We start from the raw sequence: 12740 nt of genomic DNA on the forward strand, positions 1-12740 counted from the left end.
AGGTTTCAGAGCCCACCACAGCACAGAGTCTGCCTTGTTGAAGGTACACAACGACCTGCTTCTCGCCATCGACACCGGCGACTGTGCAATCCTGCTCCTTCTCGACCTCAGCGCAGCGTTCGATACAGTGGACCACACCATCCTTATTGACCGTCTCCGGTACGCGGTTGGCATTGATGGCACTGCCCTGAGCTGGTTCGCTTCGTACCTCAAAGATAGGAGTTTCGCCATCAACATAGGCAGTTATTCCTCTGCTCCAGCTAGCCTCTCCTGCGGAGTTCCACAAGGCTCCATCCTAGGCCCCATTCTCTTCTCTCTATACATGCTCCCCCTTGGCCAAATCATTCAAAGGCACGGCATTTCTTTCCACTGCTATGCCGATGACACTCAGCTTTACCTCCCCCTGAAACCCAACAACCAGTCAAATTTAAACAGCCTCTCACACTGCCTTGAGGACATAAAATGTTGGATGGCACAGAACTTCCTCCAATTAAATGAGAGCAAGTCTGAGGTCATCCTATTCGGCCCCCCCGACTCCATCAAATTGATAACAGGCAGTCTTGGAAGCCTATCCTGCCTAGTCAAACCGCATGTCAAAAACCTCGGCATGATATTTGACTCTGCATTAAAATTTGATAAGCAAGTCAACGCTGTGGTAAAAGCCAGCTTCTTCCAACTTCGAACCATAGCTAAAATCAAACCTTTCCTCCAATTCGACGACACAGAAAAAATCATTCACGCTTTCATTTCCTCCCGCCTAGACTACTGCAACTCCCTATACACTGGGATCAGCCAATCTTCCCTGTCCCGCCTGCAACTGGTCCAAAATGCCGCAGCGAGACTCCTGACGGGTACCCGTAAAAGGGACCACATCACCCCGATTCTGGCCTCTCTCCACTGGCTCCCTGTACGGAACAGAATCAACTTCAAGCTCCTCCTATTCACGTACAAAGCCCTAAATGGACACTCCCCCCCCTACATCAAAAATCTTCTAACCCCCCTCTCTAATTCCAGGTCCCTCAGATCGGCCGACTTGGGGCTATTCACTATCCCGCGGACTAGGCTTAAACTCAGGGGTGACCGCGCTTTTGCGGTTGCAGCTCCTAGACTGTGGAACAGCATCCCTCTCCCCATCAGAACTGCCCCCTCCATCGACTCCTTTAAGTCCAGGCTCAAAACATATTTCTACTCCCTAGCGTTTGAGGCTCATTGAGGAGGCGCTGTGAACTGTTTGCGTGCTACTGTATGTTTTCATTTTTTTTTCTATTGGAACCTAATCAAATGTACAGCACTTTGGTCAACGTGGGTTGTTTTTAAATGTGCTATACAAATAAAATTGACTTGACTTGACTTGACTAGACAAAAATTTAGTCTCTGGGGTTATAAAAGTTGACAGTCCTAATGGCCTGTGGGAAGAAACTCCATCTCATCCTCTCCGTTTTTACAGCGTGACAGCGGAGGCGTTTGCCTGATCGTAGCATCTGGAACAGTCCGTTACTGGGGTGGCAGGGGTCCCTCATGATCTTGCTTGCTCTGAATCTGCACCTCCTGATGTATAGGTCCTGCAGGGGGACGAGTGTAGTTCCCATGGTGCGTTCTGCCGAACGCACTACTCTCTGCAGGGCCATCCTGTCCTGGGCAGAGCTGTTCCCAAACCAGACTGTAATGTTGCTGGACAGGATGCTCTCTACAGCCCCAGAGTAGAAGCAATGAAGGATCCACAGAGACACTCTGAATTTCCTCAGTTGTCTAAGGTGGTAAAGGCGCTGCTTTGCCTTACCCACCAGTGCGGCAATGTTCGTTGCCCACATCAGATCCTCTGTGATGCGGACTACCAAGTATTTAAAACAGCTCACCCTATCCACAGTAGACCCATTTATCTCCAGTGGCGTGTACGTCCTTGGATGTTTAGCCCTTCTGAAGTCCACAATCAGCTCCTTCGTTTTAGTGACATTCAAGAGGAGGCTATTGTCCTGACACCAGAGTGCCAGATCAGCCACCTCCTCCCGGTAGGCCTTCTCATCGTTGTTGGAGATCCGGCCCACCACCACAGTGTCATCAGCAAACTTGATGATGGAGTTTGAGTTGAACGTACAGAGAGCATCTCTGGAGAGAAGGAATGGGTGACGTTTCGGGTTGAGACCCTTCTTCAGACACAAAGTGCTGAGTAACTTTCAGTCTGAAAAGGGTCTCCACCCGAAACATTACCCATTCCTTCTCTTCAGGGATGCCGGCTGTCCCACTGAATTACTCCAGCATTTTGTGTCTATCGTCGGTTTAAACCAACACCTGCAGGTCCTTCCTTCACAAGATTGTTGAGGCAAGTACACTAACAACATTGAAAAGGCTATGAAAAGGTACATGGATAGGAAAGGTTTGTAGAGACATGGGACAACCATGGACTAATGAAGTAGATTAAATTAGCACCCGGTCGGAGATGGCAAGTTAAATCAAAGGGCATGTTTCCAGGCTGTGTGACTCTGCAGCTCTATGACTCTATCAGCAGGGCGTACTTTATCATAAAGAGTGAGATTTATTTATTTTTTGTTTTGAGAAATCTCTGAATCTTTATTGCTTTGACTATATAAATATTTATTGCTCTACAGACAAACGTGCATGCTTCCCTGTCATGATGCAATATATCTCAGCAGTAGATCCACATTTTGGCACCTTACAATCAGTGCCTTGCTGATGCCACCTTTCCACAAAATATGAATTGCAATTCAGTCTTTGCCAGCGAACCTTTCTCTGGTTTTGTACAGGTTCTTGCATTAGTACAGTAGTGTGGCTCTAATCACCCAGTCAAACTACCACCTTATCGAGTCTGACACATTGGATCTGGCCACATAACACATGCTGACTCTATCCACACTCCTGAACAACAGCCGGAACTCCTGCCCCTTTTTTTGGTTAGGAGTCAGACAAAGATCTTTGACATAAACCATATTGTGACACTATTCGTCGTAAGACTGGGATGTTTTTTTAATGGGCTGGCACTCATTTATCCATCAACCAACACCACTACAAACAATTATCTAGTAATTTTAGTGCTACTTTCTGTATGTCACATCCTGTTGTGAATAAAACCATGCTAAATGCATTTTGGGGGTCAGTTAAACACAGGCAGCACCAAGAGTACAGAGTCAAGAGTGTTTTATTGTCATATGTCCCAAAACAGAACAATGAAATTCTTACTTGCAGCAGAACAACAGATGTGTAAGCGTAGACACAAAGTGCTGGAGTAACTCAGTGGGTCAGGCAGCATCTCTGGAGAATGGGTGGCCTTTTGGGTCAAAAACGTCACCAATCCTTTTCTCTGGAAATGCGCATTGCGTACAGTTTTGGTCTCCTAATCTGAGGAAAGACATTCTTGCCATAGAGGGAGTACAGAGAAGGTTCACCAGATTGATTCCTGGGATGGCAGGATTTTCATATGAAGAAAGACTGGATAGACTCTGCTTGTACTCGCTGGAATTTAGAAGATTGAGGGGGGATCTTATAGAAACTTACAAAATTCTTAAAGGGGTTGGACAGGCTAGATGCAGGAAGATTGTTCCCGATGTTGGGGAAGTCCAGAACAAGGGGTCACAGTTTAAGGATAAGGGGGAAGTCTTTTAGGACCGAGATGAGAAAGTTTTTTTCACACAGAGAGTGGTGAATCTGTGGAATTCTCTGCCACAGAAGGTAGTTGAGGTCAGTTCGTTGGCTATATTTAAGAGGGAGTTAGATGTGGCCCTTGTGGCTAAAGGGATCAGGGGGTATGGAGAGAAGGCAGGTACAGGATACTGAGTTGGATGATCAGCCATGATCATATTGAATGGCGGTGCTGGCTCGAAGGGTCCGAATGGCCTACTCCTGCACCTATTTTCTATGTTTCTATGTTTCTATGTTGCCTAACCTGCCGAGTTACTCCAGCATTGTATGTCTATCTTTGGTGTAAACCAGCAGCTGCAGTTCCTTCCTAAACATCCACAATTTACTACCAGATTCTAAATGATGGGATATCTGCTGGTAAACAACACATCCTTATGGACACTGTTAGGTAGCCTGTCGTGCATGCTTTGGAACTTTAACTGTTTGCAATAATCAACACACATCATGGTTCATGATTTGGTATTTAAACCGAATGGCACCCAGATATTGCCGTGGGGTTCAGAGCCAAAACTTTCTGGCTTAGGTGTGGAACCCTTACGTCAAATGGGCTAACCCAGTAGGTAAGAGTGGAATGTGCTCTTTAACAAATGTGTTAAACTGGTTTTGCATTTTTACTTCCAGTAGACATTTCACAAGACAGTCTGCTCTTCACCTCGGTGGAAGGTTTAGGCTGCAATGGAAAGTTCTATGGCTCAGAGTAATTAGATGTTGGCAAGTTCAAAGGCAACAGAAGAAGCTAATATAAGAAAATAACTGCAGATGCTGGCACAAATCGATTATTCACAAAATGCTGGAGTAACTCAGCAGGTCAGGCAGCATCTCGGGAGAGAAGGAATGGGTGACGTTTCGGGTCGAGACCCTTCTTCAGACTAATATTCAGAAGAAGCTAATGTCCTAGTGATACCTCACATATAACCCCCAATGAGGTTTAAGGTCATACGGTCATAAGGAGTAGGACCAATATCCACTGACTTGGCCTCCACAGCCTTCTGTGGCAAAGAATTCCACAGATTCACCGCACTCTGAGTAAAGAAATTTCTCCTCGTCTTCCTAATAGAATATCCTTTAATTCTGAGGCTATGGGCTCTAGTCCTAGACTCTCCCATCCATTCTATTCAAGCCTTTCACTATCCTGTATGTTTCAATGAGGTCCCCCCTCATTCTTCTAATCTCCAGCGAGTACAGGCCCAGTGCTGACAAAAGCTCATCATAGGTTAACCTGCTCATTCCAGGGATCATTCTTGTAAACCTCTCCTGGACCATCTCCAGAGCCAGCACATCCTCCCTCTGATATGGTGCCCAAAATTGCTCACAACGTTCCAAATGTGGCCTTACCAGCACCTTATAGAGCCTCAATATTACATTCCAGTTTTTGCATACAACCCCTCTTGAAATAAATGCTAGCATTGAGTTTGCTTTCTTTGCTGCTGATTCGACTTGCAGATGAACTTTTTGGGAATCCTGCACCAGCACTCCCAGGTCCCTTTGCACCTCCGATTTCTGGATTCTCACACCGTTTAGAAAATAGTCTACGTTTGTCTCTGGCATAACTGTGCACATTTAGTTTAATCACAAAACCTAGCAAACATTTTATCATCTGGAAGGATTGTTTTGAACCACAGTGATCAGCCATTTGATTTAGAGCTATTATATTAATATTATCAGATATTATAACCAGATATCTCCGACACGTCTGTCGGAAGGATCTGCAGATGTTGGTTTACACTGAAGATAGACACAACTTGGTGGAGTAACACAACGGGGTGGGCAGCATCTATGGAGAAAAGAAATGGGTGACGTTTCGGGTCGTGATCTTTCTTCAGGCTGAGAACAGGACAAGTGCGGGATTCGCCTTATCCACGTATCGTTATAAGCTTAACAAAACAACTGAAAACAAAATCGCGAATCTACTTCCCTTGGTGCCTTGTTCAACTAAATCGAGATTCGGAAATCTATCATAAGAGCTGATCCATAATAGGAAACCCTTATACTGTAGAGCGTGTGAAACAGCGTGAATGACAAGTGTTTTATTTTGGGGGCGATTTTGTTTTGTTTCATTAGAGCAACTCAGCTGGTACAAAACTAAAACACAACACACGATTGTATTAGCTCGATGTATTAGCAAAAATTTTTTTTAATAATTCTAACTACAAAGCACTGGCGAAACCTTTGCTGCCGCGGGCACCTGATTCGAAATGGCAGTCTGATCATGTTCTGAGAAGTAACATGGATAACCTCCCCTACAATAAGATTAAAAACATGTGGAGATAAGCATTGTATTGAATGAATATGTCTTGTTATCTGTCTGAGATGTTTAGATAAACGTGAATGCTTCTTGTGTCCTTTAGGTGTCACGCATTCCGGTACATTGTGTATGTGTCGGTGCTTGCGTGCTTTTTTTTAACCAAGAATCTGGAGGTCCAATGTTGTTTTCAATACTTTGAATTCCTCAGCCCCACTGCTGTATCTGTCGCCTCCGCACGCCTGCATGGCGAAGCTGTCGGGAATCCGTATTCCTGTGTAGCCTTGATTCCTCTCGATTGAGGAACACCTGAAAATGACTAATTCACCAGAGATCAACATTCACAAGCCGTGAAAAACGGCGGTGAGTAATTGAAATCTCTCTACTTCAGGGAGGTAAACAGTCTACCCACATGCCTCGTCGACTTAGTCAGGGGTGTAATGCGTTTATTTATGTGGCAATCCCCGCAAAACAAGTGTTCAATCACATAACATAGGTTCAATCACTTAATAATTAATTGCAAAGTAAGAAGATTTCGCTGCAATATTTGTTGACTCTATCTATGTAAGGAAATGCATTGTGTTGGAAGGAACTGCAGATTCTGGTTTAAACCGAAGAAAGACACAAAATGTTGGAGTAACTCAGCGGGACAGACTGTCTAAGGGAAAACATTGTTCGATTTCACGTTGTTTGAAGCCGAAAGCACAATTGACAAAACAGATTTATGTTTAGGTTTATTATTGTTGTCACGTGTACCAAGGGACAATGAAAAAACTTTGTTTTGCATGCTGTCCAAACAGATGGGATAATACTACGACTCAAGTACAATAGATAGAGCAAAGGTGGATATATGCAGAGTACAGAATATAGTTGAAGTGTTGTCATTCAATTGATGACAATTGACGACAGCAGTGACAATCTGATACAAGAAAATCAAGTGGTAGGCATAAAAGGTTCGCTAAATTAGATTATGTAACCAGTGTAAACAAAACAGGCGTATTCTCAGTTTAACGCTGTCAATTAAAGTATGATCCTCGCACGTAAACCCTCTGGCAAACTTTTTGGCAAACGCGCTTTCAGAACCTGCCGTGCTTCGGGGGATTGTTATTGATGCACGAAAAGGTGAAACAAAACATCAGTGTATGTTAGCAACGGGCTGGGAGGCGGTAGCCCACACGCACCTGTCTTAGAATGGCCAGTCGATGTTGCACTTATTATAATTATCAGAGGGTTGAAAACAATTGATTAAAAAAATGAACGATCACACGGGCATGGGGGGTGGGGGGTAATCTCTGTCTTCTTATGAAGGGATTGCTTAGCAACATCTAAATACAATTCACATCACATAAATATTTGCAGAGGTGAAAAAGAGAGAATTTGGAGTTTCCAGTTTTATACCAACACAAAGTGAGAGGATTCACGCCATCCTGCTTGTAATGTTGGTAGTTTCTGCAGAGCTGTGTATCTTGTTCCGCGCTCTTTATCCACGCTTCCTGGTTTATTTACTGTAATATAACATGAAACAACCCGAGTCAATTTCACGCCATTCAAATTATGGGCGAGCCCACACAACAGTTGCGGGGGGAGGCAAGTGCAATAACGTTCAATCTCAAAACATTTCTCTGTCGAAGACCAGCTTTGATGTAAAGTATTAGCGATTTTTACAACATACCGATAGCAATCGAGAGCTATCTGGCGAGGTTGGAAGACGGGGAGCGATTTTGTCAGCGTCTCTGCGATTGGCATCCCCCCCCCCCCCCCCCCCATCTGCACAGTGGGTTGGGCCTTTCGGATGGTGATATTACACAGGTCTGAGCGAGTCTCTGGAGAGTTGAAGGATTTGTCTCTGACAGTAAAGAGCTACCTGGGCGCCTGGAACTTGACAAAAACAACTTCGACCGAAAGCGATCTCCGCTTTCCATTCATTTGCGAAGACAACTTTGCCTGCGCCGCAGCGGGCAGCAGCTGTTCGGAACGGGGGCGAGACTATCCTTGCTGACTGTCTCACTCAATATAAAAGGACTTCCAACCCCTCCACAGTCATTGATACCTGTGGTACTCAGCCGCGCTGCGGAAGTCACTCTGAGGGGAAACTAAAGCACAACCCGACCATGAGTTTGGAGGCTTTCGAGGAGGGGGGATTTGGAAATAAACCCGCCGAGGTATGCAGCGACTCTGAGGGTAGTGTACCCTCGCCTCTCTCTGTGGAGGAGGAACTGGGATCTGATGGAGACTGCGTTGCCAACAGTCCGGCACCAACAAACTCTTGCTCGGAGGGAAAATCCAAGACCTACACCAGGCGTCCCAAACCTCCTTACTCCTACATCGCCCTGATCGCGATGGCGATCAGAGACTCGGCTACCGGTCGCCTCACCTTGGCTGAGATCAACGACTACCTGATGAAGAAGTTTCCCTTCTTCAGAGGCACCTACACCGGCTGGAGGAACTCAGTCCGCCACAACCTGTCCTTGAACGACTGCTTCGTCAAGGTGCTCCGCGATCCATCCAGACCGTGGGGCAAAGACAACTACTGGATGCTGAACCCGAACAGCGAGTACACTTTCGCAGACGGGGTCTTCCGCCGCAGAAGAAAGCGCATTGGCCGCAAGCCCCTCAAGGAAGCCGGAGCGGGCGACAAACACGTGGAGGTCATGCCCGGAGTTCTCGCCTCATCCACCAAGCAAGAAGGGTCCAGCGCCAAGTTCTCCAGCTCTTTTGCAATTGACAGCATCTTGAGCACGCCTTTTCGAAGGCAAGAAGACAAGGTGTCAGAAACCAAAGTACCCTGTAACGTTAGCAGACTGTACTGGTCCAACCGACTCCTGTTATCCTATCCGTTCCTCACCTACCCACCCGCTGCCCCGGTGCCCACACTCTTCCCCATTGGCCCCGGCGCTACCTCCCTGCTGCAACCATACAGGTTCCCCGTGTCAGAGCAGAGCTTGCTCGATCACCGAGCGAACCCCTTCTCCACAAAGTGTTTTCAGAACAGGATTCCCAGCTCGGAGACTTTTTCCTGCATCGGGATGCCAACGACGATGCACTGTGCCCCCTACCATCCCTACAAAATCGATTCGCTCATCGTTTAGAGGGTATTAAGTAACTCCATGGGGAAAAAAATAACGGAGCCTCTCCTGTGCACTTTTTTTTATTTTTTAATTAGACCCTTATAGAAAGAGCGTTTTATCCCGAACACCGTTAGGAACCCGAGAAACGGTTCGGTTCGATTATTGCTTGTCCAAGTATTAGTCCGCTGTTCCGTATATCGACAAAACCAGTTGCTCTGGTCGTTATCAAGAGAACCACTGTATATATTTTACGGGGATTATAGTAAGTTATCAATTATTGTTAAACTGATAGTGAAAACGTGAGATCAACTGGGTATCAGATTATCTCTGCCCCAAACGATGGCATTCCCGCGTGCCAAAAATAAGTAGCTATGATCTTTTTTTTTTTAATGCAAAACTATTTATAACTCTGTTTTCCAAACAAAAGGCAACCAGACGGGCTATAGACATTTTATTTTGTGGTTTTGAAGAAATCTTTTGTAGAATATTACCGACAATGCTCGAATCGAGCGAATAAGTTTGATAAATCTCAGTACTGTTACTAACGACGTGACCACTGCCAATGTAAGCAGGTGATTTTGTGTTATTTTTGTTTTATGAAGTGACGCTCGAGCGTTATATTTTCGAATTAAAAAAAGCCTTGGTAATGAATCAATCCTACTTGTTTGTGGCGTGCAGTGATTTGACAGTCGATCGGTTTCATCTCTGCGGTTTGGTAAAGGGCACTCTTGTGGAAAAGTTAAATAAAAAGAATTCGGGATTCGCGTGGGAAGTGATGTATAAACTCCTGTGCGTTGTTGAGATCAGATTATGAAACGCCGCTGCCTTGAAAGGTTCGGGGCGGAGCCAAACTATTGGGAAAGTCGCAGCAGCTTGTTTACATCTTTAATGCCAATGAGTTTCTCTCGGGTATTCCGGATGTGCGTTTGTGTGCATTGACTAATGATCATCTATTGGCAAATCGGTCCATTGCCTGAGTCAAAGTCATAGGGTGATACAGTGCGGAAACAGGCCCTTCGGCCCAACTTGCCCACACCGGCCAACATGTCCCAGCTACACTAGTCCCACCTGCCAGCATTTGGTCCATATCCCTCCAAACCTGTCCTATCCATGTACCTGTCTAACTGTTTCTGAAATGTTCGGATAGTTCCAGCCTCAACTACCTCCTCTGGCAGCTTGTTCCGTACATCCACCACCCTTTGAGTGAAAAGGTTACCCTTCAGATTCCTGTTAAATCTTTTCCCCTTCACCTGAAACCTATGTCGCCTGGACCTCGATTCACCAGATGTACAGCACTTTGGTCAACGTGGGTTGTTTTTAAATGTGCTATACAAATAAAATTGACTTGACTTGACTTGACCAACTCTGGCCAAGAGACTCGGTGCATCTACTCGATCTATTCCTCTCATTACGTTATGCACCTCCATAAGATCACCCCTCATCCTCCTGCGCTCCAAGGAATAGAGTCCCAGCCTACTCAACCTCTGCCCATAGCTCAGACCCTCGAGTTCTGGCAACATTTTCGTTAATCTTCTCTGTACCCTTTCCAGCCAAGTTCCATGTGATATCTTAAGCAAAGAGCAAAGTGCTGGAGGAACTCAGTGCACCAAGCAGCATCTGCGGAGGAAATGGACAGACAACGTTGAGGGTCAGAACCTTTCTTCAGACCTAAGTTTAAATATGCTATCGTAAGCATGTATTTATTTTCATCGACATGATCCCCAATAAACACAAGCTTTTTGGAGTGACCATTAAGACAAGTTTGATTTACATTATTTGTCATTGTAATAAATGATAACAATTGTCCTGGTTTACTGGTTATATTCCAGTTGATCTCGTAATTACAATTAATGAGAGGTATAACAAACACAAACTTCACACGAAATATATCAGTGGAGAGTTACTTTGGCGCTCCCAAGAACCAACACGCGCCAGTAATCGAAATTCTGGAGCTATTTCCAGGTGAATGTGTAATTGTATCAGAATTTAGTATTGGGGCATTCCATCCCGAACTGTGAAGACGACTTTTTTTTCTGATCAGTGAGTTCTGATGCAAATGTATAGTAAGGATGTCCAGACAAACTTCACGGTGTGCAAACAAATCGAGGGAATGCGGGCACTTCAAAGATTCCGATATATTTTATTTTCCCGATATCAAACAATACATTCTTAATCATTCGCACTTTGAATTCCGAGTCAAAGATGTTAGAAAATATAAACAACTTGAATTATATCGCAACATCAAAGACTGTGCTCCAGGTAATCCACACACACACACACACACACTTCCTCTATAGATGTACCCTTCTTTCGACCAACCACGCGTGAAGCTGGAGATTGTCACCGGCAGCTGCATCTTGTATCTCCGCATCACCACAGTGCACTTGGATGAAGGGCTGCATCAAAGTAAGTCTCACACTGACATTTACAGTCATAAAGGTTCCTGTAAAAAAAAGTGACGAAAATAAAAACAGTAAAAGTAAGTCTCACACAGACATTTACAGTCATAAAAATAAAAACAGAAAAAGTAAGTCTCACACAGACATTTACAGTCATAAAAATAAAAACAGAAAAAGTAATTCTGAGGAAAGACATTCTTGCCATAAAGGGAGTACAGATTGATTCCTGGGATGGCAGGACTTTCATATGAAGAAAGACTGGATAGACTCGGCTTGTACTCGCTGGAATTTAGAAGATTGAGGGGGGATCTTATAGAAACTTACAAAATTCTTAAGGGATTGGACAGGCTAGATGCAGGAAGATTGTTCCCGATGTTGGGGAAGTCCAGAACAAGGGGTCACAGTTTAAGGATAAGGGGGAAGTCTTTTAGGACCGAGATGAGAACGGTTTTTTTTCACACAGAGTGGTGAATCTGTGGAATTCTCTGCCACAGAAGGTAGTTGAGGCCAGTTCATTGGCTATATTTAAGAGGGAGTTAGATGTGGCCCTTGTGGCTAAAGGGATCAGGGGATATGGAGAGAAGGCAGGTACGGGATACTGAGTTGGATGATCAGCCATGATCATATTGAATGGCGGTGCAGGCTCGAAGGGCCGAATGGCCTACTCCTGCACCTATTTTCTATGTTTTTATGTTTCTAAGTCACACACAGACATTTACAGTCATAAAGGTTCCTGTAAAAAAAAAGTGACGAAAATAAAAACAGAAAAGGCGATCTTTAGAGACACCAGGAACTGCAGACGCTGAAACCTTGAGCAAACCACAATGTGCTACAGTAATTCAGCCGGCCAGAGTTCCCTCCAGGAAGATGATCTTTACACCTGCCTGCTTCTCTCTCCTCGGCTGCGGTCTGACCTGCTGGATTTTTTCTGACCAGCATTTTCTATTTTTATTTCAGGTTTCTGCTAACTGCAGCATTTTTGTATGCATTTCACATATTTATCTAAATCACACTCTCAGTGGAGACCTCTTTAATGGGGACCTTTTATGTTAGTTAGCCTGTGCTGACATATGAGCAGACATTATATTTTTTATAAAGCGTTTTAAATTATGTTTATGGCCACCTGTGTTTCTTTGAAAGCTGTACTGATTTGCAAATGAGAGAAAAAAACGATTGATGTGTACACAAACATAAGCGCATTCTCTAGGTGAAAACATGACAGACTAACTCACAGACGAGCATAAGTGTCGTGAGCAAGCGGTACCTATTTGGAGCAGCGCCTTATTGTTGCACACTGCCCTCCAGTTCATAGCCAAATGAGTGTTCTCCAGTGCGGTTACCGGTCCATCTCGTTTAACCACTTTCAAGGCACTCCCA

The 12740-nt window shown here is 44.8% G+C and overlaps 1 protein-coding gene across 1 annotated transcript; it reads left to right on the plus strand.

The window, feature by feature from the left end:
* Positions 1–7826: 7826 nt before the first annotated feature.
* On the plus strand, positions 7827–9558 carry LOC144609076 (forkhead box protein Q1-like). The gene has a single exon (XM_078427433.1). It carries the CDS (start codon positions 8008–8010, stop codon positions 8983–8985), a length of 978 nt encoding a protein of 325 aa, XP_078283559.1. The 5' UTR covers positions 7827–8007; the 3' UTR covers positions 8986–9558.
* Positions 9559–12740: the final 3182 nt, after the last annotated feature.

Source organism: Rhinoraja longicauda, chromosome 2 (assembly GCF_053455715.1).
Source record: "Rhinoraja longicauda isolate Sanriku21f chromosome 2, sRhiLon1.1, whole genome shotgun sequence".
Taxonomy (NCBI): domain Eukaryota; kingdom Metazoa; phylum Chordata; class Chondrichthyes; order Rajiformes; family Arhynchobatidae; genus Rhinoraja; species Rhinoraja longicauda.

Excerpts from the sequence above, each read along its gene's own strand:
- LOC144609076 (XM_078427433.1), top strand. The coding sequence starts at position 8,008 with ATGAGTTTGGAGGCTTTCGAGGAGGGGGGATTTGGAAATAAACCCGCC.